Consider the following 25962-nt stretch of genomic DNA (forward strand, 5'->3'; position numbering starts at 1 on the left):
TAAAGTATTCCTATCTCCTCAAACACCCACAAAATCTTCGCAAATCGATCGAATCCCTAATCCCAACACTCCACTCATAATAGTGCCTGCTTAAACAAGTAAATGGCAACCAGAGAGCTGAACAGCTTAGGAGAAACATAATTGTATCGGTTTGCAGTAACGTAAGAGAATAAATTACATGTTTATTTTCATACTAGGAAACCCTTGTTTCACTGGCTGTCGCTAACTCAAAAAATTACAGTCACTGGAGTCAAAAATATAAAAAAGAAACCATAACTACTGATATATCGCCATAGATAAGAATGTTCCATGCGTTAACGAATTGGCAAAATACTCTCCTCCCTGTGTGCTATCACTCCCCAAAATCTCGTTTCCATGTCTCGAGACGTTTAGGAGATATGAGGGATATTGTGAATATTTCATTTCCGCGGGCTTGAGATCGGGAGTGAGCGCGCTACATTGGATCCACTTTCTCGAGGTCGGAGACACATAAGGAACTCGTCCCAAGACTGAATAAAAATTCAACATGTTAGCTAAATTTCATACCCAGCAACATATGGTACAATGAGCACCAACCGCAAAATCATAGCGGCCCCTATTTTCATCGCAAACGTTTCGAATTGTGCGTAGCGTCCTACTATGCTGCTGGCCATTAAAACTGGTATACCGAGAAGAAATGCAGATGATAAAAGGGTATTCATTGGACAAATATATTAGAACTGACATGTGATTACATTTTCACGCAATTTGGGTGCATAGATCCTGAGAAGTCAGTACCCAGAACAACCACCTTTGGCCGTAATAACCACCTTGATACGCCTGAGCATTGAGTCAAACAGAGCTTGGACGGCGTGTACAGGTACAGCTGCCCGTGCAGCTTCAACACGATACCACAGTTCATGAAGAGTAGTGACTGGCGTATTGTGACAAGCCAGTCGCTCGCCCACCATTGACCAGACGCTTTCAGTTGGTGAGAAATCTGGAGAATGTGCTGGCCAAGGCAGCAGTCGAACATTTTCTGTATTCAGAAAGGCCAGTACAGAACCTGCAACATGCGGTCGTGCATTATCCTGCTGAAATATAGGATTTCGCAGGGATCGAATGAAGGGTAGGGCCACGGGTTGTAACACATCTGAAAGGTATATGACGATGACTAATACACGCTTCCAATGTGCGTACACCACGATGTCGCCAAACACGGATGCAGCCATCATGACGCTGTAAACGGAACCTGGATTCATCCGAAAAAATGACGTTTTGTCATTCGTGCACCCAGGTTCGTCGTTGAGTACACCATCGCAGGCACTCCTGTCTGATGCAGCGTCAAGGGTAACGGCAGCCATGGTCTCCGAGCCGATAGTCCGTGATGCTGCAAACGTCGTCTATCTGTTCGTGCAGATGGTTGTTGCCTTGTACACTTCCCCATCTGTTGACTCAGGGATCGAGACGTGTCTGCACGATCCGTTACAGCCTTGCGGATAAGATGCCTGTCATCTCGACTGATTAGTGATACGAGGCCGTTGGGATCCATTACGGCGTTCCGTTTTACCCTCCTGAACCCACCGATTCCATATTCTGTAACAGTCATTGGATCTCGACCAACTCGAGCAGCAATGTCGCGATACGATAAACCGCAATCGCGATAGGCTACAATCCGACCTTTATCAAAGTCGGAAACGTGATGGTACGCATTTCTCCTCCTTACACGAGGCATCGCAACAACGTTTCACCAGGCAACGTCGGTCAACTGCTGTTTGTGTATGAGAAATCTGTTGGAAACTTTCCTCATGTCAGCACGTTGTAGGTATCGCCACCGGCGCCAAGCATGTGTGAAAGCTCTGTAAAGCTAATCATTTGTATATCACAGCATCTTCTTCCTGTCGGTTAAATTTCGCGTCTGTAGCACGTCATCTTCGTGGTGTAGCAATTTTAATGGCCAGTAGTGTACATGCACGAATTTACCCATTAAGAATATGTAAGGCGCTCGGCATACTTAATAGAAATATCCGGAGGAAAGAGACGATGCGGTTCTATCGATGCTCTGTAGGATAATAATAATGACCGGTTTAAGGAAGTGTATACGGAAGCCGTCCTGGCACCACAGTGTGCTTCACACTTAGAGAAAAGGGCGATTATAGAGGCAGTCATTTTTCTTTCACTCATCACGCAAACAGAGCGATGTGACGCCATGGTTAGCCTACTGGACTCGCATCCGTAAAGACGACGATTCAAATACACGTCCGGCATGCAGATTTAGAATTTCCGCGATTTCCCTAAATCGTTTAAAGTGATGATTTTTCTGAAAGACTGTCGATTTACTTCCTCATTCTTTATCAACTTGTGCTCCGTCTCTAATGACCTCATTGACAGTGGGACATTAAATTCTAATCTTCCTTCCTTCCTTTTTCTGATACGTCGAATAAGATAGAAAATAGCTACAATTGCTGCGAATTACTCTCCGCCGTGCACTGTACAGTGGTACAGCATCTAAGGTGATCCCGTGATGGTATTAAAAGCTTTCAGGAATGACGGAAAAGGGTTAACGAATCAATTTTAGTTAAGGAGCCCTGGTCCATAAACTACCGAATCGAATGCTGCGAGCGGAAATCGTACTGATGCCTCCAACAGTGGATCTGTTCTACTGCAAGCTCTATGCTTCCTTCATGTTCCGAAGAGGTAATATCGACTAAAAGAAAACAAAAAATCTAGTAAACAAAGGCTCTAAAGTGCATATCTTAAGAGTTACGAGCACTTGTTCGGTAGAAGAGGTGTGTTTCATAGTAAAAAAAGACGAACAAGTCTCATAGTCTCTAGGTGTGCACTTTAGAGCCCATGTTTACTGAACATTTGATTCTTGTTTTGATCGACACGACCTCCTCCAAAAATAGGGAAAGCAAAGTAACTGCAGTAAAAGAGGCCCACTCTCAGAACGACTTTCGCTTATAACTTGGTCGTTTCCGGGTCTGAGTTCCTTACCTCAAATTGATACATTTACTTTTGTCTATCATCCGTGACAGTTTGTAGCATCATTACATAATCACACTGTAAATACGTAAATATTAAATTTCAATAATCTTTAATATTTAGACTGATGAATCGTGGTGCGCAACACAACAGTCGGAGTCTGAAGTACTTAATACTCCTCGGCCAAGCATGATTTCTTGAGGCAAGAACACGACCGCAGGGACAATTTCTTAACAGAAAGTGATAAGAGGATTTGTATGTCAGTGTTACTAGGACTGTTTAATGATCGATAACCCAAATATAGAATTTATTAAACCGAGTCTTCCGGATTTGAAACGATGTTCTTGGCCCGATGTCTAATCCGCTCTCCACAAAGAGATAAGACGGTCCCATGCGTTACAAAACTCCTACCTTATCACTTTTAATCTTCGCTTCTAATCTCCTCTGATATGCGATCAGGAATCAGAGATAGATGTTTTCGCGTCAAAACGAATGAGTGAGGCGCGTTCGCTAACTGCGTTGTTTTCATAGGCTTCAGATTCCGTCAACATTTATTGATTGTGTTCGTGGTACTTGGCCAGTGAGAATGCCGCAGTCTGAACTCCCTGATTACATAACGGTTGAGAAGATGGAGATAAACATGCATATTTCGTAAAATTGCGTCACCTGAATTGATCGCCTGCTGTTGCATTTAAAGCAGGGAAAGCTGTACTCGAATTCAAGGAAAAAATTTTCATCTTCAAACAATGAAAGATGAAGCCTCCATTTCACAAATTTGAGAAATGAACTATGTGACACTGCTGTGAAAAATGTTTCTACGACATCTAATTTAGATCTGTTTGCCCTTCGGCGCGTGGTGCGACCATGCCGTATTTGAATTGATTGTTTATGGAAGCTGAAAAGTGAAGGACGAAGAATGTATTAGATTATAATCAAATGTAAAAGTGTAAAAATTATATCATATACGTTCTCAGTCTTATTTATCATAAAAAGGCAAAAAGACTTCTTTTTGCAAATGGCTACCAGTATCAACCCTCTTCAGATCTGAGGACAGACAAATCAAAAGAACTGCCTTAAGTAACAAAGTTATGTAAATATTGATATTGGCTTACTGTTAAAAACTTCCAGGGAATTAACCCTCCAAACGTAATATTATAAATGTACTAGCAGTACAAAACACCTTTGCATCATTCATAGCATTCTTATTTTTAAATCTTCAGGTGAAACCTGTTATGTACATACTAAAACGAATGTAAGAGCCAATGTGTTATGTAACAGGAAACAAATAAGAAATAATTATGTAGAAGAAATACTGATTAGTTGAACGTACCACGCTATCTGTGACAGCAATTGAAACAAAGAGCCTGTAAAGCATCATAAAAGTTTATACATTGAAACGTCCTTACAATTATTTTCATCATACACAGCAGCTGCAAGCAGAGAATTGCCTGTAAAAAGAAGAAGAAAGTAGCAAATGTTCCCTGTTAGTCCTTTCTTTCTTTCTCGGGTCTTTGTCCAGCTCCAACGCGGGGTTGGCTTTGTTAGTACGGGTTTGGCAGTGTTAATGGCAGAGGGTGGCCGGATGCCCTTCCTGCCGCCACCCCGAACCCACTGGGGCAGATGTAGTGTACCCCAGCTGACTGTGTCTAGTGCAAGTGGTGAAATAGTGCGAACGTTTTCAAATGTCTGTGAGTCGTGTAACTGAGGCGGAACTTGGCGACCAGCCCAGTATTCACCTAGCAGGATGTGGAAAACCACCTAAAAACCACATCCAGGCTGGCCAGCACTCCGGCCCTCGTCGTTAATCCGCCAGGCGAATTCGAGCCGGGGCCGGCGCGCCGACCCGCGGCCAGGAAGCAGCGCATTAGAGCTCTCGGCTACCCTGGTGGGTCAAATGTTCGCTCTTACTTAACAGCACATAAAAGTAATATGATTACTCAAAACAGTAAGCCATTCGTAGGGAAACATACCATGTAAGTTATTCTTGAAGTCAAGGGCAAAACATAAAGTGTGCGGGCTTGGATGTGTGTGTAAGTCAGTTTAAGTCAGATTACGTAGTGTGTAAGCTTAGGGACCGATGACCTCTGCAGTTTGGTCCCATAAGACCTTACCAAAAATTTCCAAACTTCCACGAAATGCAGAGGTCATCGTCACACAGGGTAACTTGCCCAAACAGTAAAGGTATACACTGACGTGACAAAACTCATGGAATAGCGATATACGCATATACAGTTGGCGGTAATATCGATACACAAGGTATAAAAGGATACTGCATTGGCGGAGCAGTCATTTTTACGCAGGTGATTCATGTGAAAAGGTTTCCGACGTGATTCTGGCCGCACGTCGGTAATTAATAGTCTTTGAACGCGGAATGGAGCTAGACGCATGGGACATTCCATTTCGGAAATCGTTAGGGAATTCAATATTTCTAGATCCACAGTGTCAAGAATGTGCCGAGAATGCTAAATTTTAGACGTTATCTTTCAGTACGGACAACACAGTGGCTGACGGTCTTCACTTGACGACCGAGAGCAGCGGCGTTTCGTACAATTGTTAGTACTAACAGACAAGCAGCACAGAGGGAAGTAACCGCAGAAATTAATGGGGGACGTGCAACGAGTGTATTCGTTAGAATAGTGCTGTGAAATTTGGCCTTAATGGGCTATAGAAGCAGCAGCGCTAAGTGGTCACTCGGTTAGAGGCGCCATGTAACGGATTGCACGGCCCCTCCCGCCGGAGGTTCGAGTCCTCCCTCGGGCACGGCTGTGTGTGTTGTTCTTAGCATAAGTTACTTTAAGTTAGTTTAAGTAGGGTGTAAGTCTAGGGACCGACGACCTGTGCTGTTTGGTCCCTTAAGAACCCACACACATTTGAACTTTTTGCTATGACAGCAGACGCGAGTGCCTTTGCTAACAGCACGACACCGCCTGTAGCGCCTCTCCTGGGCTCGTGACCATATCTGTTGGACCCTAGGTGACTCGAAATACGTGACCTGGTCAGATCAGTCCCGATAACAGTTGGTGGAGCCGATGGTAGGATTCGAGTGCGGTGCAGACCCCACGAAGCCACTGACCCAAGTTTTCAACAAGACTGTGCAAGCTGGTGGCGACTCCGTAATGATGTGGGCTGTGTTTGCGTGGATAATTGACTGGATACGACTATGTTCGGCTACATGGAGACTATTTGCAGCCGTAAATGGACTTCATATTCCCAGACAATGATTGAATTTTTATGGATGAATTTGCACTATGCCACCGGGCGCGACTGAGTGGAAGAAAAATTGGACAGCTCGAGTGTATGATTTGGTCACCCAGATTGCCCAACATGAATCTCACTGAACGTTTATAGGACATCGTCTGAACGTTATATCGTGCACAATATCCTCCCCGGCAACACTTTCGCAATTGTGGACCTCTATAGAGTCAGCATGGCTTCCTGTTTCTGCAGGGAACTTCCAACGACTTGTTGTGTCAATTCCTCGTCGGGTTGCTGCACTATTCCGGGCACAAGGACGTCCGACACGATATTTGGAGGTATCTCACGACTTTTATCACCTCCGTGTGTTGGCGTATTATCAAGTGCTTTCAACGCACTGATTATTCCGTTCAAATGATCTTCCAAGTTCTTTGCCTTGTTTGACAAGACTACAATGTCGTGAGAAATCTTTAAAGTCTTTATTTTTTCGGTTTGAACTTTCTTTCTCAAATTTGGAGAAAACTTTTGTCTATTTTTTCGGTTTGAACTTTCTTTCTCAAATTTGGAGAAAACTTTTGTTCTCCTACTATTTTTTTCTCTCTTCGTATGTGAATACTCATATGTGAATTTTTATTTACTTACCATAGAATTCGACATAATTTCGGATCTATCTTCAACCACTTTATCACCGTTATCGATGTGATGATGGCCTCACCTCGATCAGAGTATCAAAGAGGCTGAAGGTGGATCAGTAGTTGTCTCTAATCCGATAGCGAATAAATAAAAAGCAATAAACACAGCCGAGTGGAGGAAAAACGGTAAAAGAACAGCTTTTATTCTCCATAACATAATATTTTGACAGGTTGCGCCTCCAGTTTCCAGCACTGTGAAAGCAACTTTTGCTGCTTCATCTGCTGCTTGCGCCTTGCAGGAGACAGTGTTGCACCCTACAACACATCTCAACTTTCGCCTCTAGCCAGCCCTCTAATAGAAGTTCATTATATCTTCTTATTCCATATTGAAATGACAGCTTTCACTTCATGTATGCTTTTTAAAACTACAGATATTTTCCAAATGTGAAAAACTGTTCCGTTCCATAACATGGGCATATTCTCAGGGGGAAATATTCTATTCAAATTTAATAGTGTTGCAATCGAGAAAATAGTGTCACTACTGCATTTAATAGTCTATTTATCGCATTACTACTCTGCTAAACACCAATAATCAGCAAGAGAAACCGAATCAAGCAGCAATGTTATCAAAAATTAGTTACAAGTTAAAACATTTTGAAACTGAAGCTATTGACAACTAACCCAAAGGTTTGTTAAGACAATAAAAAAGAGTTAATTTGCAACTATCTCGAGTTCCATGGTAGAAGACCTTCCATTTCAAGATGCTGCACGACTGACGAATTATTGATTAAACGATCATACGTTATATAATTCGTTTTAGAAATATATAGAATTTTATTCACCATAAGAAGATGTAACTGAAGAATTAACAGTAGTTCAAAAGAACTTCAACATACACCCTAGGAGAATAAATTCACCATGTAGTAATCATTAGAATTGGACAAAAATCAGTAGATGTGATGTATATGTAGAGACTAGCAAATAAAATTTCAGAATAACTTTTAATTTATTCAAGGGAAAGGGGTTCATAAACTGGGCAAGTCAATAGCGCATTGATCCAGCTCAGGCCCTTATGGAAGCACTTATTCGGCTTGACATTGATAAAGTTGTTTGACTGCTTTTCAGGGGTATCGTGCCAAATTCAGTCAACTTGGCGCGTGAGATCGTGAGAATCCCGAGACGGCCTGAGAGGCGTACCTACAGTAATTCAAACGTTCTCCGTTGGGGAGAGATCCGACGTCTTTGCTGGTCAAGGTAGGGTTTGGCAAGCACGAAGACAAGCAGTGGAAATTCTTGCCACGTGTAGGTGGGCATTATCTTGCTGAAATGTAAGCTCGGGATAGCTTGCCATGAAGCGTAACGAAACGGGGCATAGATTATCATCGACGTATCGCTGCCCTATAAGTTTTTCGCAGATGCAACCAAATGGATCCTGCCATGAAAAGAAATGGCACCAAAGATCGTCACTCTTGGTTGTCGGCTCCATAACGGGCGACAGTCAGATTGATACCCCACCGCCGTGTGGGGCGTCTCCAGACACGTCTTCGCTGGTTATCATGGGTCACGTCGTAGCGGATATCATAACGGAAGCCAATTACACTGTAGCCAATGTGATTCCAGGCCGAAAACTTGTCTGGAAATAACTTTGACAGCAGTGGTGTGCCAACCTGCGTGTCGCCCGCCATATGGCCCAACAACCACGCTTGATGGTCCGGAGTACCAGTCTTTTTCGTAACAGGAACCCTTTGGTTGTCGACAATATTCTATGCCCCGTTTTGTTATTCTTCATGGCAATCCATCCTGGGCATGTACTTCAGTAAGAGGATGCCACTCTGCATACGGCGAGACTTTCTACTACTTGTGCTTGCCAGATCCTACCTTGGCCAGCATGGTCGCCCGATCTCCCCCCAATTAAGGCAGGGCTCTCCAACCATCTACATATTTTGACGATACGTCGCGTCCGTTGCACAGAATTTGGCACGATATCCCTTGGAATAACAGCATAAGGGCTTGAGTCGACCCGTCAGGGTGGCTGAGCGCCCTAACGCGCTGCTTCCTGGACTCGGGTAGGCGCCGGCCCCGGATCGAATCCGCCCGACGAATTAACGACGAGGGCCGGTGTGCTGGGCAGCCTTGTGTGGTTTTTAGGCGGTTTTCCACATCCCGCTAGGAGAATACTGGGCTGCTCCCCACGTTCCGCCTAAGTTACATGCGTTGCAGACATTTGAAACATGTTCTCACTGTTTCACGATTTACACTAGATGCATACATCTGGGGTAAACTGATTCCATTCCCGGGCGTACGGGGTGGCGGCAGGAAGGGCATCCGGTCACTCCTAAAACTAACTTCGCCAAATCCGTTGTAACCACGCCGGACCTACGATTGCTGCGAGACTATCGCGTAAGCGAAAGACAGAAAGAAATAAGGGCCTGAGTCGGGCCAATGCGTTATTGACTGAATCCCTTTCTGTGGAATAAATTATCCAATTTTTCTGGAAGTGTAATGATTTGTTTGTCTGAACACGTAGATTACATCTACCAATTTCTGACCCATTCGTATAATTCCTTCGTGTTTCGTCACTTTCTTTTTTTATAATACAGCACTTAAATATGTGGACTCGTAATATTTAGAAATGCAGCACAAAACACAACATCGTATCCACATTAACAGAAACAGTTGAAAACGCCAGAAAATGCTTATGGCGGTCTTAGCAGACGTCCGTTCAGTGGATTCTGTTATCGGCTACTGGACGGAAACACCATCAAGGAAACATCGTGTGTTGCTAGGTGCACTACCCTCCAAGCACAGCACTCGCCCCTAGAAGCTGAATGCCATACGGGACATGCTACAGCCCTGTCTGACTGCCTTCTCAGTGGTAAGTGGATTCCCTTGTTCATACCACACTTACCCAACATATCTTAGATAATGATTACAAAGAATCCGCCTCGACTGCAAATAGAAACCGAATGTTGACCTAGGTTTCGGCGCGGATAACCATGCCTTCTTCGGAACACACTAAAACTACAAACTGCCTAAAGAGTCATGGTCCAACATTAATACAGAAGGCCCAAAAGGGCAAAAGACTCGCATAGAATGTAAAACAAACGGTACGTGTGTACCATGTTAATAGCTGTACTCAGATCAAAGGTCAGAAGCGTGTTTCCTCACCCTTAAGAGGAAGTTTAAAAAACTTAATGTGCCACGCCTTTTATAGAAACCTTAAGCATAGCAATTATCAATTAGTTCACATAGCAACTTCATAAACTCCTTAAAACCAGAAAATTCCTGGCTGATTAAAACCAGATCCTTAAAACCAGTTATTACATTAACATGGCCACACTTAAAATATTCTTCACTAAAATACCCTTATAAACTTACTATTTCAATTCGTTAAAGAAGCACTTGTTAAAAGGTCAATTAGAAACTTTAAGTTGCCAGGCACTAATACCCCTCGCTTTATTTTGCCGTATTAAGAAAACAGAATCACTGACAAATTTCAGAAATTCAAACTCCCATGTAGGATTTCCCTCAAAATACATATAATGAAAACAGTTACCAATAAAGGGTGACTTAATGACATTTTAACACTAGCGCCAAGCTAAGATCCAATTACATAACATGACACAACCACTGACATAAAAAACGACAGTAAAAACAGTGATGTTTAAAAATGAATGTTCACGTGCTCAGACGTTTTTAATAAAAGACTATTAGAGCTGTGCAAGGAACTCAGCAGATGCTATGCAATTTAAAGTTTAGCCAGTTTCCAGTCGCTAATATTTAAGGAAACAGGTTCGTATAAGAACAGGTTACATACAATATATACATATGTATCTACCAGCTTAACCTGCCTTGGCGGAAGAGAGATAAATACTAAACTTTGGAAGGCGATATGTGAACAACTCCCGGTAGTGGCCAGGTTCTTAAACACTGCCAGGCCTAGACGTCGGATGACATTTCACTCCCCGCCAAGGCGATGGCACAATCAAAGGTTTTTGCGCGAATCACAAAGACATTCCAGTGACTCTGAAACATAGAAACACTCGGCAGAACTTTTGACTCGATGCATGGGTAAGCGTGTAAATAAACACGTTACACTACTGACAAATTCGCAACTTTTTACATATGGACAACTGTTTCAATAGAGTGCAGGCTTTGAAAACGCCAACATAAAATCATTTGATTACAAGAATCACAGAGCACAAGTAAAACTTCTGAGAAAGCCTTCAAATAACGGCCACCATCTAACTAGGCCAACTGAACTCTTTTTACACCATCTTACAGTTCGATTATCAACATAATAATGAAATTTTAATCCCTCTGAGTGCGTCGGTCAACAAAACACAATTACGACCTCTTACTCATATCACGTACACAATACGAAGGACCGGGTTCCACAGCTTCACCGCTTCACTTCAAATTTTGTTCCCAGCGAAGTAACAGAACTTGTATTTCGAAGCTGCCCGTGTCGCCAAAACACCCGACCAACTTCATACCACAACATATAAAGCCGTCGGCACACGGACCGTGCTGTCGAACGTTCACGTTGAGCGTGCCAAGTTCAACGTGCTGCTGAACGCTCAGGAACGATGCGACTTGTGCATACGGTACGTCGGCCCCAACGTGGTATACGCGATCGCAACGCACTCTAGCGGCAGTTTGAGGGATGTTTCTAGTTCGTAAATCACACTGTTTACTCAACGGGCGCGCGTAAAATTCCCACGTTAGTTCTATTAAAACGCACATTTCCACCATCGTCCACGAAAAGGAAAGTACCATGTCCAGTCAATAAGAACACAGGCTTATAAAAGTGCAATTACAAATAATGCGGTACAAATTTGGAATACTTCTTCACATAAGATAAACATTATTTCATTATTCCCACAATTTAGTAAAACCACAAGGCCAGTCTTACTTGACCACTGTTCCTACCCAGTAGCAGAATCTTTGTAACATGTGAATTACGAAGCGTAAAAGAAAAAGGAGCAAAATATCTTTATACAAGTTGCGCAAGCTGTTCTGTAGATTAAGCCAATCAAACAGCGTCACCCCTCAAAAATGGTGAATTTGTATTTACATAACATCAAATATTAAAGCATATACTTATATTAAACTAATGATAAAGTATCAGAACCTAATAAAAACTCGAATGTTAGGAAAGAAAAATTTGGAAGTGGTAGGACGCGCACCACCGCCCCCACAAAAACTCATAACTGGACAGTTAAGGTACCCATTACACTTTTTTTGTTATCTCATTTTGTTCGTTTTCGTTCGTTTCACCTGCTCGGTGCGAACGTCGCAAGACACCCGTTTCAGTTCGTCCTTGATCCATTGACTCAGTTATATTTATTACAGAGGGCAGCTAACCTTCTCTTTTTTTTTTTTAATCTCATTCTTGTTCGTTTTCGTTCGTTGTATCTGCTCGTGGCGGACGTCGCAAGACACCCCTTTCAGTTCGTCATTGATCCATTAACTCAGTTTTTTTTTGTTTTTTTTTTTATTACAGAGGGCAGCTAACCCTCTGACCGAACACGTTGAGTTACCGCGTCGGCTTGCACCAACTCAGGAATATGCTCCTTGTATTTAATCATATTGTATTAACCCTTGCTAAAAACGTTAATCGTAGATAATTGTGTTACTAACTGAAATTTAATTATAACAAATTGTACCAAGAACAATGCGTTTTGGGCGGATCTTCAGTGCGTCGATGCTTTCAAATAGCATACTCTCATAATACGCAAGTTACAATAATTCTTTTGCCACGAATATGATGTTTCTCATTATTTTATTGGAACGAATCACACAACTAACAACGGCTTTTTCAGTGATTCTCAATTTGCTGGTGCTCAGAAACGGCATATATGCATATAAGCTTGAAATGAATGCCAATATGGCGCCTCACAACTCTGTACTGAAGGGAGACATCGTGCGTGTGACGTAGGTGGCGTTGAGCCATGTCATTGGTCAACGCTCAGACGCACGCTAAGAATATCTGACATGCCAGATATCGCTCTGCACGTTCGGAAAGACTCCCGAACGTGCTATTCCACGCTATGACATCAGAAACTCGGCACGCTCAACGCTTAACGTTCGGATGCACGGTCCGTGTGCCGATGGCTTAACGGTCATCAAGCTCGTTCGGCAGTCGTTGACACTCGTCTCCCAGAGAATGTCACACAACACGCTTCGTCCTCCAACCCGGGAGATAAGACACGCGAAAAGCAAAGATAGCTTAGCTCCACCACAATCGATCTCAACGATACATAAAAAAAAATTACACTGGTGCCAGTTCGCCACGGCTCACTCAGTCAATGTCTCCCTATCGCAATCTTCGACTTACATAACTGTTTCCTTGCTTCTGTATAGCTTGTATATTTTATTTTCTTGTATTTGGCCACGATAAATCAAGGATTCCGGGGAGTGTGCGCCATAGGTCTCCGGCCTAGCTGACACGCTTTTTCCCACAGGTCCGACGGCAGTACGCAGTACACGTTCGCGCAGACGCCGAAGATGTCGACCTACCTGTTCGCCGTGATCGTGTCCAAGTTCAACGCGACGACGTCGGCCGACGACGAGTCGCACAACTTGTGGTCGAGGCCCAGCGCCACGGAGCAACGCAACTACGCCGCATCAGTGAGCCCTGCCCTACTCCAGGTACTCTCAGCAGTTCTCCACGTGGCACACCCCACACACTGTAATTTTCTTTTTATTACATCACAGCTCAAACGCACTAAGAGATGACCCTATAGCGAGAAGCGCAGCGAGCTAACTTGTGAGAATAATAAGTAATCCAGTTCCTGCTTGTTGAATGACTGCAAGTCTTGTAAACCGGTCACCCTTAGTGTGTTTTCTGAGTTGCGTTTCGCGATCGTTTAAGCAAATGTTGCGCTGGTCCCCAATCACTCTCTCTCTCTCTCTCTCTCTATCTCTCTCTATCTCTCTCTCTCTCTCTCAAGAAATACCCTGCTGCTAGAAACACACTGCTGCTCATCAAAACGCTACACCATGAAGGTGTCGAGCAAAATACACTACTGGCCATTAAAATTGCTATACCAAGAAGAAATGCAGATGATAAACGGGTATTCATTGGACAAATATATTGCACTAGAACTGACATGTGATTACATTTTCACGCAATTTGGGTGCATAGATCCTGAGAAATCAGTAGCCACAGCAACCACCTCTCGCCTAATAACGGCCTTGATACGCCTGGGTATTGAGTTAAACAGAGCTTGGATGGCGTGTACAGGTACAGCTGCCCATGCAGCTTCAACACGGTACCACAGTTCATCAAGAGTAGTGACTGGCGTATTGTGACGAGCCAGTTGCTCGGCCACCATTGACCGGACGTTTTCAACTGTTGAGAGATATGCAGAATGTGCTGGCCAGTGCAGCAGTCGAACATTTTATGTATCCAGGAAGGCTCATACAGGACCTGCAACATGAGGTCGTGCATTATCCTGCTGAAATTTAGGGTTTCGCAGGGATCGTATGAAGGGTAGAGCCACGGGTCGTAACACATCTGAAATGGAAGGTCCACTGTTCAAAGTGCCGCCAATGCAAACAAGAGGTGACCGAGACGTGTAACCAATGTCACCCCATACCATCACGGCGGGTGATACACCAGTATGGCGATGACGAATACACGCTTCCAATGTGCGTTCACCGCGACGTTGCCAAATACGGATGCGACCATCAGGATGCTGTAAACAGAACCTGGATTCATCCAAAAAAGTGACGCTATGCAATTCGTGCACCCAGGTTCGTCGTTGAGTACACCATCGCAGGCGCTCCTCTCTGTGATGCAGCATCAAGGGTATCCGTAGCCATGGTCTCCGAGCTGATAGTCCATGCTGATGCAAACGTCGTAGAACTGTTCGTGCAGATGGTTGTTGTCTTGCAAACGTCCCCATCTGTTGACTCAGGGATCGAGACGTGCCTGCACGAACCGTTTCAGCCATGCGGATAAGATGCCTGTCATCTCGATTGCTACGGATACGAGGTCGTTGGGATCCAGCACGGCGTTCCGTATTACCCTCCTGAACCCACCGATTCCACATTCTGCCAACAGCCATTGGATGTCGACCAACGCGAGCAGCAATGTCGCGATACGATAAACTGCAATCGCGATAGGTTGCAACCCGACCTTTATCGAAGTCGGAAACGTGTGGTTCGCATTTCTCCTCCTTGCACGAAGCATCTCAACAACGTTTCTCCAGGAAACGCCGGTCAACTACTGTTTGTGTATGAGAAACCGGTTGGAAACTTTCGTCATGTCAGCACGTTGTAGGTGTCGCCGCCGGCGTCAACCTTGTGTGAATGCTCTGAAAAGCTAATCATTTGCATATTACAGTACCTTCTTCCTGTTGGTTAAATTTCGCATCTGTAGCATGTCATCTTCGTGGTGCAGCAATTTTAATGGCCAGTAGTGTACGTCACAATGGCATTTCGTGTACTACATGCTTGGGTATACAACTGAGTAGCATTGCAGCGCAACCATACAACGCAGATATGACTACATTTTTTATATAGGGGTCCTAGAAATGTTACGACAAACATCGACGGGTTGTAAAGGGTGTTTTGAGGAACAAATCAAGATTAGGAAGACGTGTCCGGAAACGCTTACAATGTCGCAACAGAACGTGAGAGTTAAATGCGCCGGTTTCTGCTACTCGGTCACCCTTTCGGCAACGTTGCAACGTTGTACGCTGACAGGCCGTAGGCGGAACGTCTCGCAACTTTGTTATTCAGTGATCGCTCACGACTGACTGCCACGATCACCAGTGGAGAAGATGGAGCTAGATGCTGCACAAACGGGCTTTTCCTTCTACGAATGCGCTACTCTGTTGCTTCGGTGGATAGAAGATTCGGACATGGAATTTCCTCTGAATTTTCTTTTTCTCTTGGAACCCTCTAAAGTCCTCAATGACTCTCGGTGTACACAGATGGAAACCCGTGTCCGAAACCGTCATCCACTGAGGCAACAGAGCATCGATTCATAGGAGACAAGGTCTGTCTATGCAGCAGTTGGCTCCATCTTCTCCAGTGGTGATGCTGACAAGCAATCGCCATCACTGAATAACAAACGACGTTGCGAGACGTTCCGACTACGGTCCATCAGCCTACAAAGCCACGTTTGCTACAGAACGGGTAGCGTAGTGGTAGACTCTGATGTCTACAGCTGGACTCTCTTCAGCACCGTTGGATGACTTTGCCAGACACGAGTTCCCATCCTCGATATTTTTGTATCCCGCCTGTTAGTCGGGGCGTGGATCTGCACCTGTAAACTAAAAGGTAAGCCGAATGTAGGAAGCGAGTAGGAGCAGAAAAAGGTGAAGTACTTCGGTACTTCTTGTAGATTTTATAAGTTTACCACAGTTTTTTTTCTTTTATTGTGATTTCATTCCTCTCCCCCATATGGGCAGGATAGGGCTGTCAGTGGCACAATCCGCAGCTCTTCAGCCGAGTGACATGACATCTAAATGCTTGAACCATTTTAACCACTGTAGGCTATCAGTTTTATTCCTTTAATGCACCCTGCGTATAAATTATATTACTGGCCGTGGACCTGTACATGAAGAAAATGCGACGACTTTTCGTTTGCATAGCAGGTAACCTGGATACCAAGAGTACATTTCTGACGTGTTAATGCCGGTGGCTGAACCATAACTCCCAGATCTCCGTAACGTTATCCTTCAACAAGATAACGTAGGACGGCTTGTTGCCCTTGCTGTCCTGACCTCCTCTATAAAAAGAGGGTGTTCCACTGTTGCCACAGCCAGCACGATTTCAAGATGGCATGCACTGAAAAAAAAGATGATTAGTGTTTAATGACCCGTCGACAACGAGGTTATCAGAAACCTAGCACAAGTTCAGATTTAGGAAGCATTGGAAGGAATTCGAAGGTAGCACCTAGCATTTCTCTTAAGAGATTTGGGGAAATCACAGGAAACCTAAATCAGGATGGCGACACGGAGATTTGAACCGATGTTCTCACTAACTGAAAAATTTTGGTCATGGGTTACGTAGAGGATGGCATGCCACCAATCATCAGTCACTAAGAATGATCAAGTCTGGCGTAGAGTTGAAGCAACATGGAATGACGTATCCGTATCTGTCATCCAAGGTAAGCTCGATTCGATTCCGTGACTCATTGGAGCCATTACTGCTATCTGAGATGGCAGCTCCCAAATCACCTACAGTTTAAATCGCATATTTCTTACTACAGTATACACGCAGTACATAAAATTTCATCATTTGCTATCCTTTCCGGTGTATAAATTGTAATAGCCAGTCCTGTTCGAGGAGCGTTCAACAAATAATGCAACACGCTTTTTTTTACAGGTTTGGTTGTAAAATGCGAAATTTGTTGTGGGACATCGTTGAACATTCCTAGATCAGTCTCTATAGTTTCATGAAATTATGAAAGGTGGCAGCGCTATACTAGTCTTCAAAATAGCATCCGTCACGTACGTGCGTTCCAAGCATAGAGGGGCCATTGAGTTTCTTTTGGCGGAAAACCAGAGCATCGTAGGTATTCATGAGCACTTGCATAATGTCTGCGGGGACCTAGCACTGAATAAAAGCACGGTGAGTAGTTGAACAAAGCGTCTGTCATCGTCGCAACAAGGTCCCGCAAACCTGTTCGATATCCCGCGTGCACGTCGGCTGCACACGTTGGAACGTGCTGACACTCTCAATCGAGGTGATCGACGGATTTCAATGAAATACCTCGCTGCACAACTGGGCGTCTCTGCTGGTAGTGCTGACACACTGGTCAAACAACTGGGGAACTCAAATGTATGTACTCGCTGGTTTCCTCGCCGCCAACAGAAGACAATAAAAAGTAACGAAGAACCATCTGTGCCGAATTGGCCGCGTTACGAAGATGATCGCCAGAAGAGTGGTACCACGTATGCATTCAGGCCCTCCCAGTAAGATGGCGTAAGGCCATTGCATTGAACAGTGGTTATATCGAAAAACAGTGTTTTGTAGCCAAAAGAATCCAGAATAATTTGGTGCTTTGGAATACTGGATCAGAAAACCTGCTTTCAAAAAAAATTGTGTTGCATTACTTGTTGAACGCCCCTTGTATATCTACTAAAGCTATATGGGAGTACATTGAATAAATGAGGAAGTATCAGACGACAAATATTAGGATACGGGAAACAGGTGACCATTCCAGGCAGTTTCCTCCACTTCAGATCGTTTCACGTGATCTGCAGCCACCTGAAATTACTATCGACTTTGACATATCCGGTGATCAATTTGAACGGTGAGCTCACTACTTAGTCTCAGCAAAGGCTTTTCTGCAATTGTCAGTGTCAGAGATTGATGTCTCTGTTATGTTTCCACAGGCTATGGAAAACTACACTGGCATCAATTACAACGAGTCTACTATTACCAAGATGGACCAGCTGTCCATCCCTGACTTCTCTGCCGGCGCCATGGAGAACTGGGGCCTCGTCACCTACAGGTAACTTCGCTGCAGCTGTATGCATCTCTGGATATCTGAATACATCGTGACAAATGTAAATAAGTACCGTGCAGGGGTCCGAACGAGGACCTACTGCTTATCGCAAGTAATTTTTAGACCATCAAAGCATGTCCGCCCCAAATTTCCAATATCACTAAAACTTCCCTCTCATTGCTCCGAGCACTACAACCAGATGTTCTGTCACAGTGATTGCGTAAATACTCTGTCAGAAATTGGAATTGAAACTGCTCCAGCAGTTAACGTTTGTGGAGCCCCGACAACTGCTTCGTTCACCGCCACCGCCTACCACCGTGGTGTAAATGTTCTGAAGATCGACACATTCTGGTCGAAACAGGTTACCATTTCAAATAAACATTTTATTGGGATCAAGACTGTTTTTTTATCCATTTTTAAAGAATTTCAACTGTTGTTGTTGTTGTTGTTGTTGTTGTTGTTGTTGTTGTCTTCAGTCCCGAGACTGGTTTGATGCAGCTCTCCATGCATACAGTAAAGCTGCATGCCCTCGGTAAAAATTACGGCTGTAGTTTCCCCTTGCTTTCAGCCGTTCGCAGTACCAGAACAGCAAGGCCATTTTGGTTAGTGTTACAAGGCCAGATCAGTCAATCATCCAGACTGTTGCCCCTGCAACTACTGAAAAGGCTGCTGCCCCTCTTCAGGAACCACACGTTTGTCTGACCTCTCAACAGATACCCCTCCGTTGTGGTTGCACCTACGGTACGGCTATCTGTATCGTTGAGGCACGCAAGCCTCCCCACCAACGGCCAGACCGTTGATTTCCTACACGGGGATTACTTGCCGACAGTAGATTGGAATTATTAAAGTTTTGCAATCGGCTACCGTGACAATAAATCCCACAAAACAACAGATAAATGCTCTGTTTGACAACTACATCTAGAGAAGTTACTCTAGTTCTAACGAAAGTAAAACTGATTTTAAAGTACGGAGGTGTGTCTCGTCTACCACCTATCAAAATCTGTAAAAGTCTGTATTTATGTACTATCAGTTTTTGAAGGCTGCATATGCACAAGCCACTGAGAAATACTGTGTAACGGACTGTTACGACCAGCAGATCACAAGAGTTATAAATGAGGCATTATTTGGCGAGAAACTAAACATTTTCCTCAGATAATATGTAATAACATATGTGTTGCCGAATTATATTTCCCGAAACAGAAGGTGCTGTGTTCTCATGTATTCTTCTCTTATTCATTACGACGTGGAAATGTTTAGATTATTTGAACTATAAAACACAGCAGACTCAAAAATTACAAATGCCTAACAAGGGCACCATGTAGACATGCGACGAGGGTCGTTCAGTAAGTAATTCCCCACTTTTTTTCCTCAGAAAATATTTACTGTTAAGAGTCAGAATTTGGTGACAATATACATCAACGTGTCTTGTCCATGTCCTATTTTTTCCGTACTCTCCATCACGCTTTACAGACGTACGCCACGTTGTGGAAGAGCATGTATTCCCTGCTGGTCAAAGCTGTTGTCCTGAAGGCTTTGTCATATTTTCACTGCATGACTGACACTCTCTTCATCCTCAAAGTGTGTCTCACAACCGTCCAGCAGTTCAGATTAAATGATCTTTGTTTGACTCTTGGGGTCCACTGTGAGCATTAGTGGAACCCATCGTGAGCACCTCTTTGAGTCTCCGAGATGCTCTGTCATTGCAGAGACACTTCCAATGCTGACCGACAACTGTGAGCCAATTGTCGAGTTGTGATGCATTGTTCGGCACGAATAATGGCATCCGCACGATTCAGAATGTCTGGACCAGTGGCTGTGACAGGACGTCCCGAGCGTAGCGATCGTGGAACTCTGTTTCTGCATTTGCTGAGGCTGTAACTTTCTTTTACCCTTGGACCAACTGTACTCCTTTCAACTGCAACATCGCCACACACTGCACGCAAACGTTTACGCATGTTCGCCTAGGTTTCTTTTTCTGCACACAATAATTCGATAACAGCACGTTGCTTGTAACGTGATTCGTATGTAGACGCCATTTGGACGCTGTGCTACGGCTCTGCTGTCTGCCAGAACGGTTCGAAACTTCACCGGCGCACAGAACAAACACAAATGTGAAGTACCAACAAGGATGTGTTTATGTATATTGATGGCGTTTAAAAAAAAATGTGTGGCATCACTTATTGAATGGCCCTCGTACATCACGTACGGTGGATCCTTTCTGCAATAACCCAGTATCAAAAGCCGCAATAATCATATTGTCCGGATCTGAACCAAGGGCTTTCGCCACGAGCTTCCGCCCATCATCAGATACCTTATTTGATTTTTCGGTAGGTATGCGACAGCAAACGCTGCATATAACAACAGGCATTTTCCGGAGCTCATACCTATTGGTAATAGAAAGGAGGACTAAGTGTTTAGGACAGCCCATGGGCTAGGGGCCATATGTATACCCAGAGCAAGGTCCACCTTATTGGAACCATCCTGCAATACAGAGTCAAATTTCGAATATTACGCACTTCTAGTAGCTTGTGAAAATGGAGAAAATCGGTTATTCTTTATGCTTTAAATGTGGTCCACGGTGCGCCATACTGAGCTTAAGGGAGCACCATTTATCTCTTGGGCAGTTCCTGAGAAAACGAGAAAGAAGCATTTTTCACCATTTTTTCGCGGCCAGCAGTGGGTGTCTACATACCTGAACGCAGAAAATTGCTTATATTTTACCGGCATGTTCTCTAGAAATTTATCTAGAAGTACCGTCTTCCCGTTTTCAAAAATATTTATCCATTATCGAGAAACACCCCGAAAACTTAATTTTTGGGTGCCAAAACCGAATACTCCCCGTTCAGTCCAATGTTTGTTCTACAGACTGTGTTGGTTGTGCGTAAACGCTGATATGCAGCAGTATGAACACATTTACTGATGAACAGCTGGCGAATAGATACCTTATGCGTAGGGGGTGGCTTAATGCAGTGATAAAGTGGCGCAACGACGCTATGATCAGCTGTTTCGTCTGCGAGTTGTATTTGTCCCCTTCGGTGATAATATATTACAGGCTTTTTCACTATTGTGAAGATATTTTCTCACAAAAAAGGGAACTGGAGTAACAAACCGAATAGTTTATAATTTCATTATAACTCTAACGAGCTGACACTGACCATACGTGCCTTACGCAGAAGTACTCACAGTATCATTGAATACCCTCCGAAAGTTTGCCGATAGTTCGAATGAATCTTTTATTTGACAAAGAAAATATATATATTTTTTATATACTAGGAGCTATTCTTAACTTGTCTATTACTGCACGCCACTTGTACTTCCGCTGCGTTGTGTTTATAAGCATGATAGTCGTTGTTATGATGCTATTTGTTAGGCAGTGACGCAGAAATTAGACTGTGGCTTCAGCATACGCTTGGTGTCACAAACCAAGTCGGTCTGACTAGAAGGCCTCTCTCTGGGATATGAGTGAGGGGTGTGTGAGCTGGCAGTCACCTCCCAGCCACCGGTTTCTTTCCATCCTAATATAGCATGTATGTGATGTAGGCTTTTCTTAATTCAGTGTGTCGCTAGCTGTCAATGTGGACTTACTATTTCACGAAAATCATCGTACACAATTATTATTGCGAGAAATATTTTACATACTATGGTGGGCTTAAAAGACCTAATTATTTTTGTTCAAATTGTGGTAGAACTTTTCTGCCGTTTATGCCAGCTAAGTTTGATAATGGTCATTGACCGAAACTAATAGCGAACTGTGTAAAACACAAGGTTATTCTAAATGATGGACCCATTTTCAAAAGTACAAATCCAAAACCAACAAGCTTTGTACGAATGAGAAGAGGAAGTTCAAATATTTTTTAAAATTTTTAATACAATATAATAAATTTAAGAATTTGTAGTAATTTGTAAGTAATTAATTCTTAATAATTATTTAATAATTAGAAATGTGATAAATCTTATAAATGTTCAATGTAGCCACTGTGGATTGTACGGTAAACATCGACGCGGCAGCCAAACTCGTCCCACACACGCGAAAGCGTATATGCTGTTACTGACTGCACGGCAACAGTGATCCGGTTCCGCAGATCGTTGAGATGGTTGGTAGAGGCGGGACGTAAATAGCTTCCTTGACGTAACCCCGTAAGAAATAGTCTGCAGGGTGTGAGATCAAGAGACTTCGGTGGCCAGAACTGCGGATTCAGGTCCTCAAGTCCTCTGCTGTCGATCCAGCGCTGAGGAAGGAAGTCATTGAAAAAGACTTGTACATCCCAGTGCCATTGGGGGCGGAGCTCCATTCTGTTGGAAAATGAAGTCCTGGAAATCTCCCATAACTTGAGGTAACAGCCATTGCTCCAACACGTACAGGTACGTGATTCCTATCACAGATCTTTCCGGAAAGAAAAATGGTCCATAAACCTTTGTACGGGATACGGCACAGAACATGTTGATCTTCGGCGAGTCTCTTTCATGCTGCAATGGTGAATGTGGATTTTTCAAATCCCTTATGCGAACATTTTGTCTATTGACTGTTCCACTAAGGTGGAACGACCCTTCATCGCCAAGAATTACTCGCTGTAGAAATGCGTCACCCTCCATCTTTGCTAGCATTTAGCCACAAAATGCGAGACGCTTCTCTTTGTCATTGGGGTTGAGAGCCAACGCAATTTGTAATCGGAAGGGCTTGTACAGCAAACATCGTCTCAGAACTTTCCATACAGTTGGTTGGTGTATTCCAAGTTCTGGACTTGCTCTATTGGTAGACTTACTGGGACTGGGCACAACACTTTCTTGAATCCGTCGGACATCATCCTCTGAAACACGCGATCGGCCTGTGATTTTTCCTTTCGCACTCACTCCCAGTCCGTTTAAATTGCTTAAACCAACCGCTAACGCTTTTGCGAGTTGGCGGTTGAATACCAAATTTGGTACGAAATTCCCCTGTACTGCAATTTGCGACTCACTTTTCGCGAACTCAAGAACGTAGAAAACCTTGTGCTCCATAGTCGCCATCTCACTCACAACTGACAGTGAAGCGGAACGATGGCGCTATTGCCGCGAGAACTCTATCGGCCGCTTCTTAAAGCATCACCGCCCGTCCACCGCCGACCGTCAAAAACTTTGAAAGGTACTCTTTCCATTGGTATAAACCTTTTTCATTTTTGGTTTGTACTTGAATAAATAGGAATTTTTGAAAATGGATCCATCATTTAGAATAACACTGCAAATGACAGCTGAAGGATTCATCATGAATTTTTACAATAATACGAGCGTCACTCCAAAAGAAATGCACACTATTTTTGTAAAAATACTGTTTTCAATCTGCCTGTGTGAAAATCTTACTGTGTGTAGATATATCCTTCTTGCTTGTTTTCAAACTGAGTGCAACCTGTTCCCGTGAGTGGCGCCGTCACAGCATGTCTTCAAGATGGCTGCTACAGCCGACGTTCGTCAGAAGCAACGTGCTGTCATAGAATTCCTGTGCTGTGAAAACGAGACAGTGGGAAACATCGACAAGAGGTTGAGAAAGGTGTATGGAGATGCTGCTGTCGATCGCAGTACAGTTAGTCGGTGGGCAAGCAGGTTACTTGATGAAAGTGGGAACGGCAATACCGAGGATTGTCCTCGGAGCGGCAGGCCTCGTACTGCACACACTCCAGACAATGTGCAGAGAGTTAACGAATTGGTGACTGCTTACAGACGCATCACAGTGAACGAATTGTCACACTACATTGGAATAAGGGAAGGAAGTGTTTGCATAAGACTGAAAGTGTTGGCGTTAAAAAAGGTTTGTGCCAGGTGGGTTCCCAGGATGTTGACAGTGGCTCACAAAGAAACAAGGAAAACGGTGTGCAGCGAACTTTTGGAACAGTATGAGAATGGTGGAGATGAATTTCTTGGAAGAATTGTGACAGGTGTTGAAACATGGCTCCATCATTTTTCACCAGAGACGAACAGGCAATCGATGGAGTGGCATCATGCAAATTCACCCAAGGAAAAAAAAAATTCAAAACCACGCCTTCTGCTGGAAAAGTTATGGCTACGGTGTTTTTCGATTCCGAAGGTTGTGGACATCATGCCAAGTGGAACCACCACAAATTCTGATGCATATGTGACGACACTGAAGAAACTTCAAGCTCGACTGAGTCGTGTTCAACCACATCGGCAAAAGCAGGATGTTTTACTGTTGCACGACAATGCACGGCCACATGTCAGTCAAAAAACCAGGGAAGCGAACACAAAACTCGGATGGACAACACTGAAACACCCGCCTTACAGTCCTGACCTGGCTCTGTGTGACAATCATCTCTTTGGGAAACTGAAAGACTCTCTTCGTGGAACAAGGTTTGAAGATGATGTCTCCCTTGTGCACGCTGCCAAACAGTGGCTCCAACAGGTTAATCCAGAATTTTGCCATGTGGATATACAGGCGCTGGTTCCAAGATGGTGTAAGGCAGTAGAGAGGGATGGAAATTATGTGGAGAAATGAAAATATTGTTCCTAACAGATGTTTCTACACAATGTAAAACTTTCAAACATGTAGAATAAAAAATGGATTTTTAAAAACAAATAGTGAGCATTTCTTTTGAAGTATGACCGCTTCAGCGCCTCGCGAAAGCCCGAAGGGGGTCTAGTGCTCTCCTGGCTTCGTACTGCAAAAACCAAAACTTGACTTGTGTATTGCAGGGAGCGCCGCATCCTGGTGGATGAGCAAGAGACGCCCACGTCGTACCGCAAGAGCGTGGCGAACGTCATCTCTCACGAGTACGCGCACCAGTGGTTCGGCGACCTGGTGGGGCCTGCCTGGTGGAACGTACTCTGGCTCAACGAGGGCTTCGCCACCTTCTTCGAGTACTTCAACACGCACGCTGTGAGTTCCTCTCGTCTGATATTCCAACAAGTTTCATGCTCCCGCCAACACCTATTTCATAGAGGCTGAAGGTATTTTAAAGAAACACATATTATACAGAGCTATTCACTAGCAAAGTGACTCGCTGGTTCAGTGGTGGGGTGCTAGACTGCTAATCAAAAGATCTCTTATTCAGTCCCTGGTTTTTCCTATGATTTTGTTCTGTCATGTATCAATTCCTGCATTTTTGGCAATGTTTGATGATGTGAAAAACGCCGAATTGCACAGTAGTCTGGAATCCACATTAAACTGTAGCTCCCGCTGTACTTGGCTCGATGTTCAGAGGTCTGAGGAAGACAACTGCAAACCACCTTCAACAGGACCTTGCCCAGTAAAGCACTGTGGTGTTCAAAACACCTACAGATTGATGACTGCTTCACTTTTATTCATCAGTACCTCAGGGGTCTAAAAATATGACTGTGCAAAACCTAGAAGAACTACAGAAAATGGACACCAATCACTGGTTAGAGTACATACTCAACATGGACACCGTTAGTGACTAGATGAACGTCAATATGGGCGTAAAAGCAGGTGCGTGCAATTCACTGACGTTGCTGCTGCGAAACGACAGTAGCACATTTTGGAAATTATTTATTACGTTGCATGTCTGCAGGTGTGAATTAATTCGACGGGACAATAAGTTACCGATATATTCCGTCCGAACGGAATATGTCACGAAAACACATGAGACGCACCATTAAAAATTTTAGTTGTAAAGACAGTATAAAGTCTGAGTTATATATATATATATATATATATATATATATATATATATATATAGAGAGAGAGAGAGAGAG

The 25962-nt window shown here is 43.8% G+C and overlaps 1 protein-coding gene across 1 annotated transcript in view; it reads left to right on the forward strand.

The window, feature by feature from the left end:
• LOC126273019 (aminopeptidase N-like) overlaps positions 1–25962 on the forward strand; it is a 161133-nt gene that overhangs the window by 39597 nt on the left and 95574 nt on the right. The window contains exons 5-7 of the mRNA XM_049976391.1: positions 13259–13445; positions 18149–18267; positions 24943–25126. Of these exons, the coding sequence (XP_049832348.1) occupies positions 13259–13445; positions 18149–18267; positions 24943–25126 (490 nt within the window). The remainder of the gene's footprint in view (positions 1–13258; positions 13446–18148; positions 18268–24942; positions 25127–25962) is intronic.

This window comes from Schistocerca gregaria, chromosome 5 (assembly GCF_023897955.1).
Source record: "Schistocerca gregaria isolate iqSchGreg1 chromosome 5, iqSchGreg1.2, whole genome shotgun sequence".
Taxonomy (NCBI): Eukaryota; Metazoa; Arthropoda; class Insecta; order Orthoptera; family Acrididae; genus Schistocerca; species Schistocerca gregaria.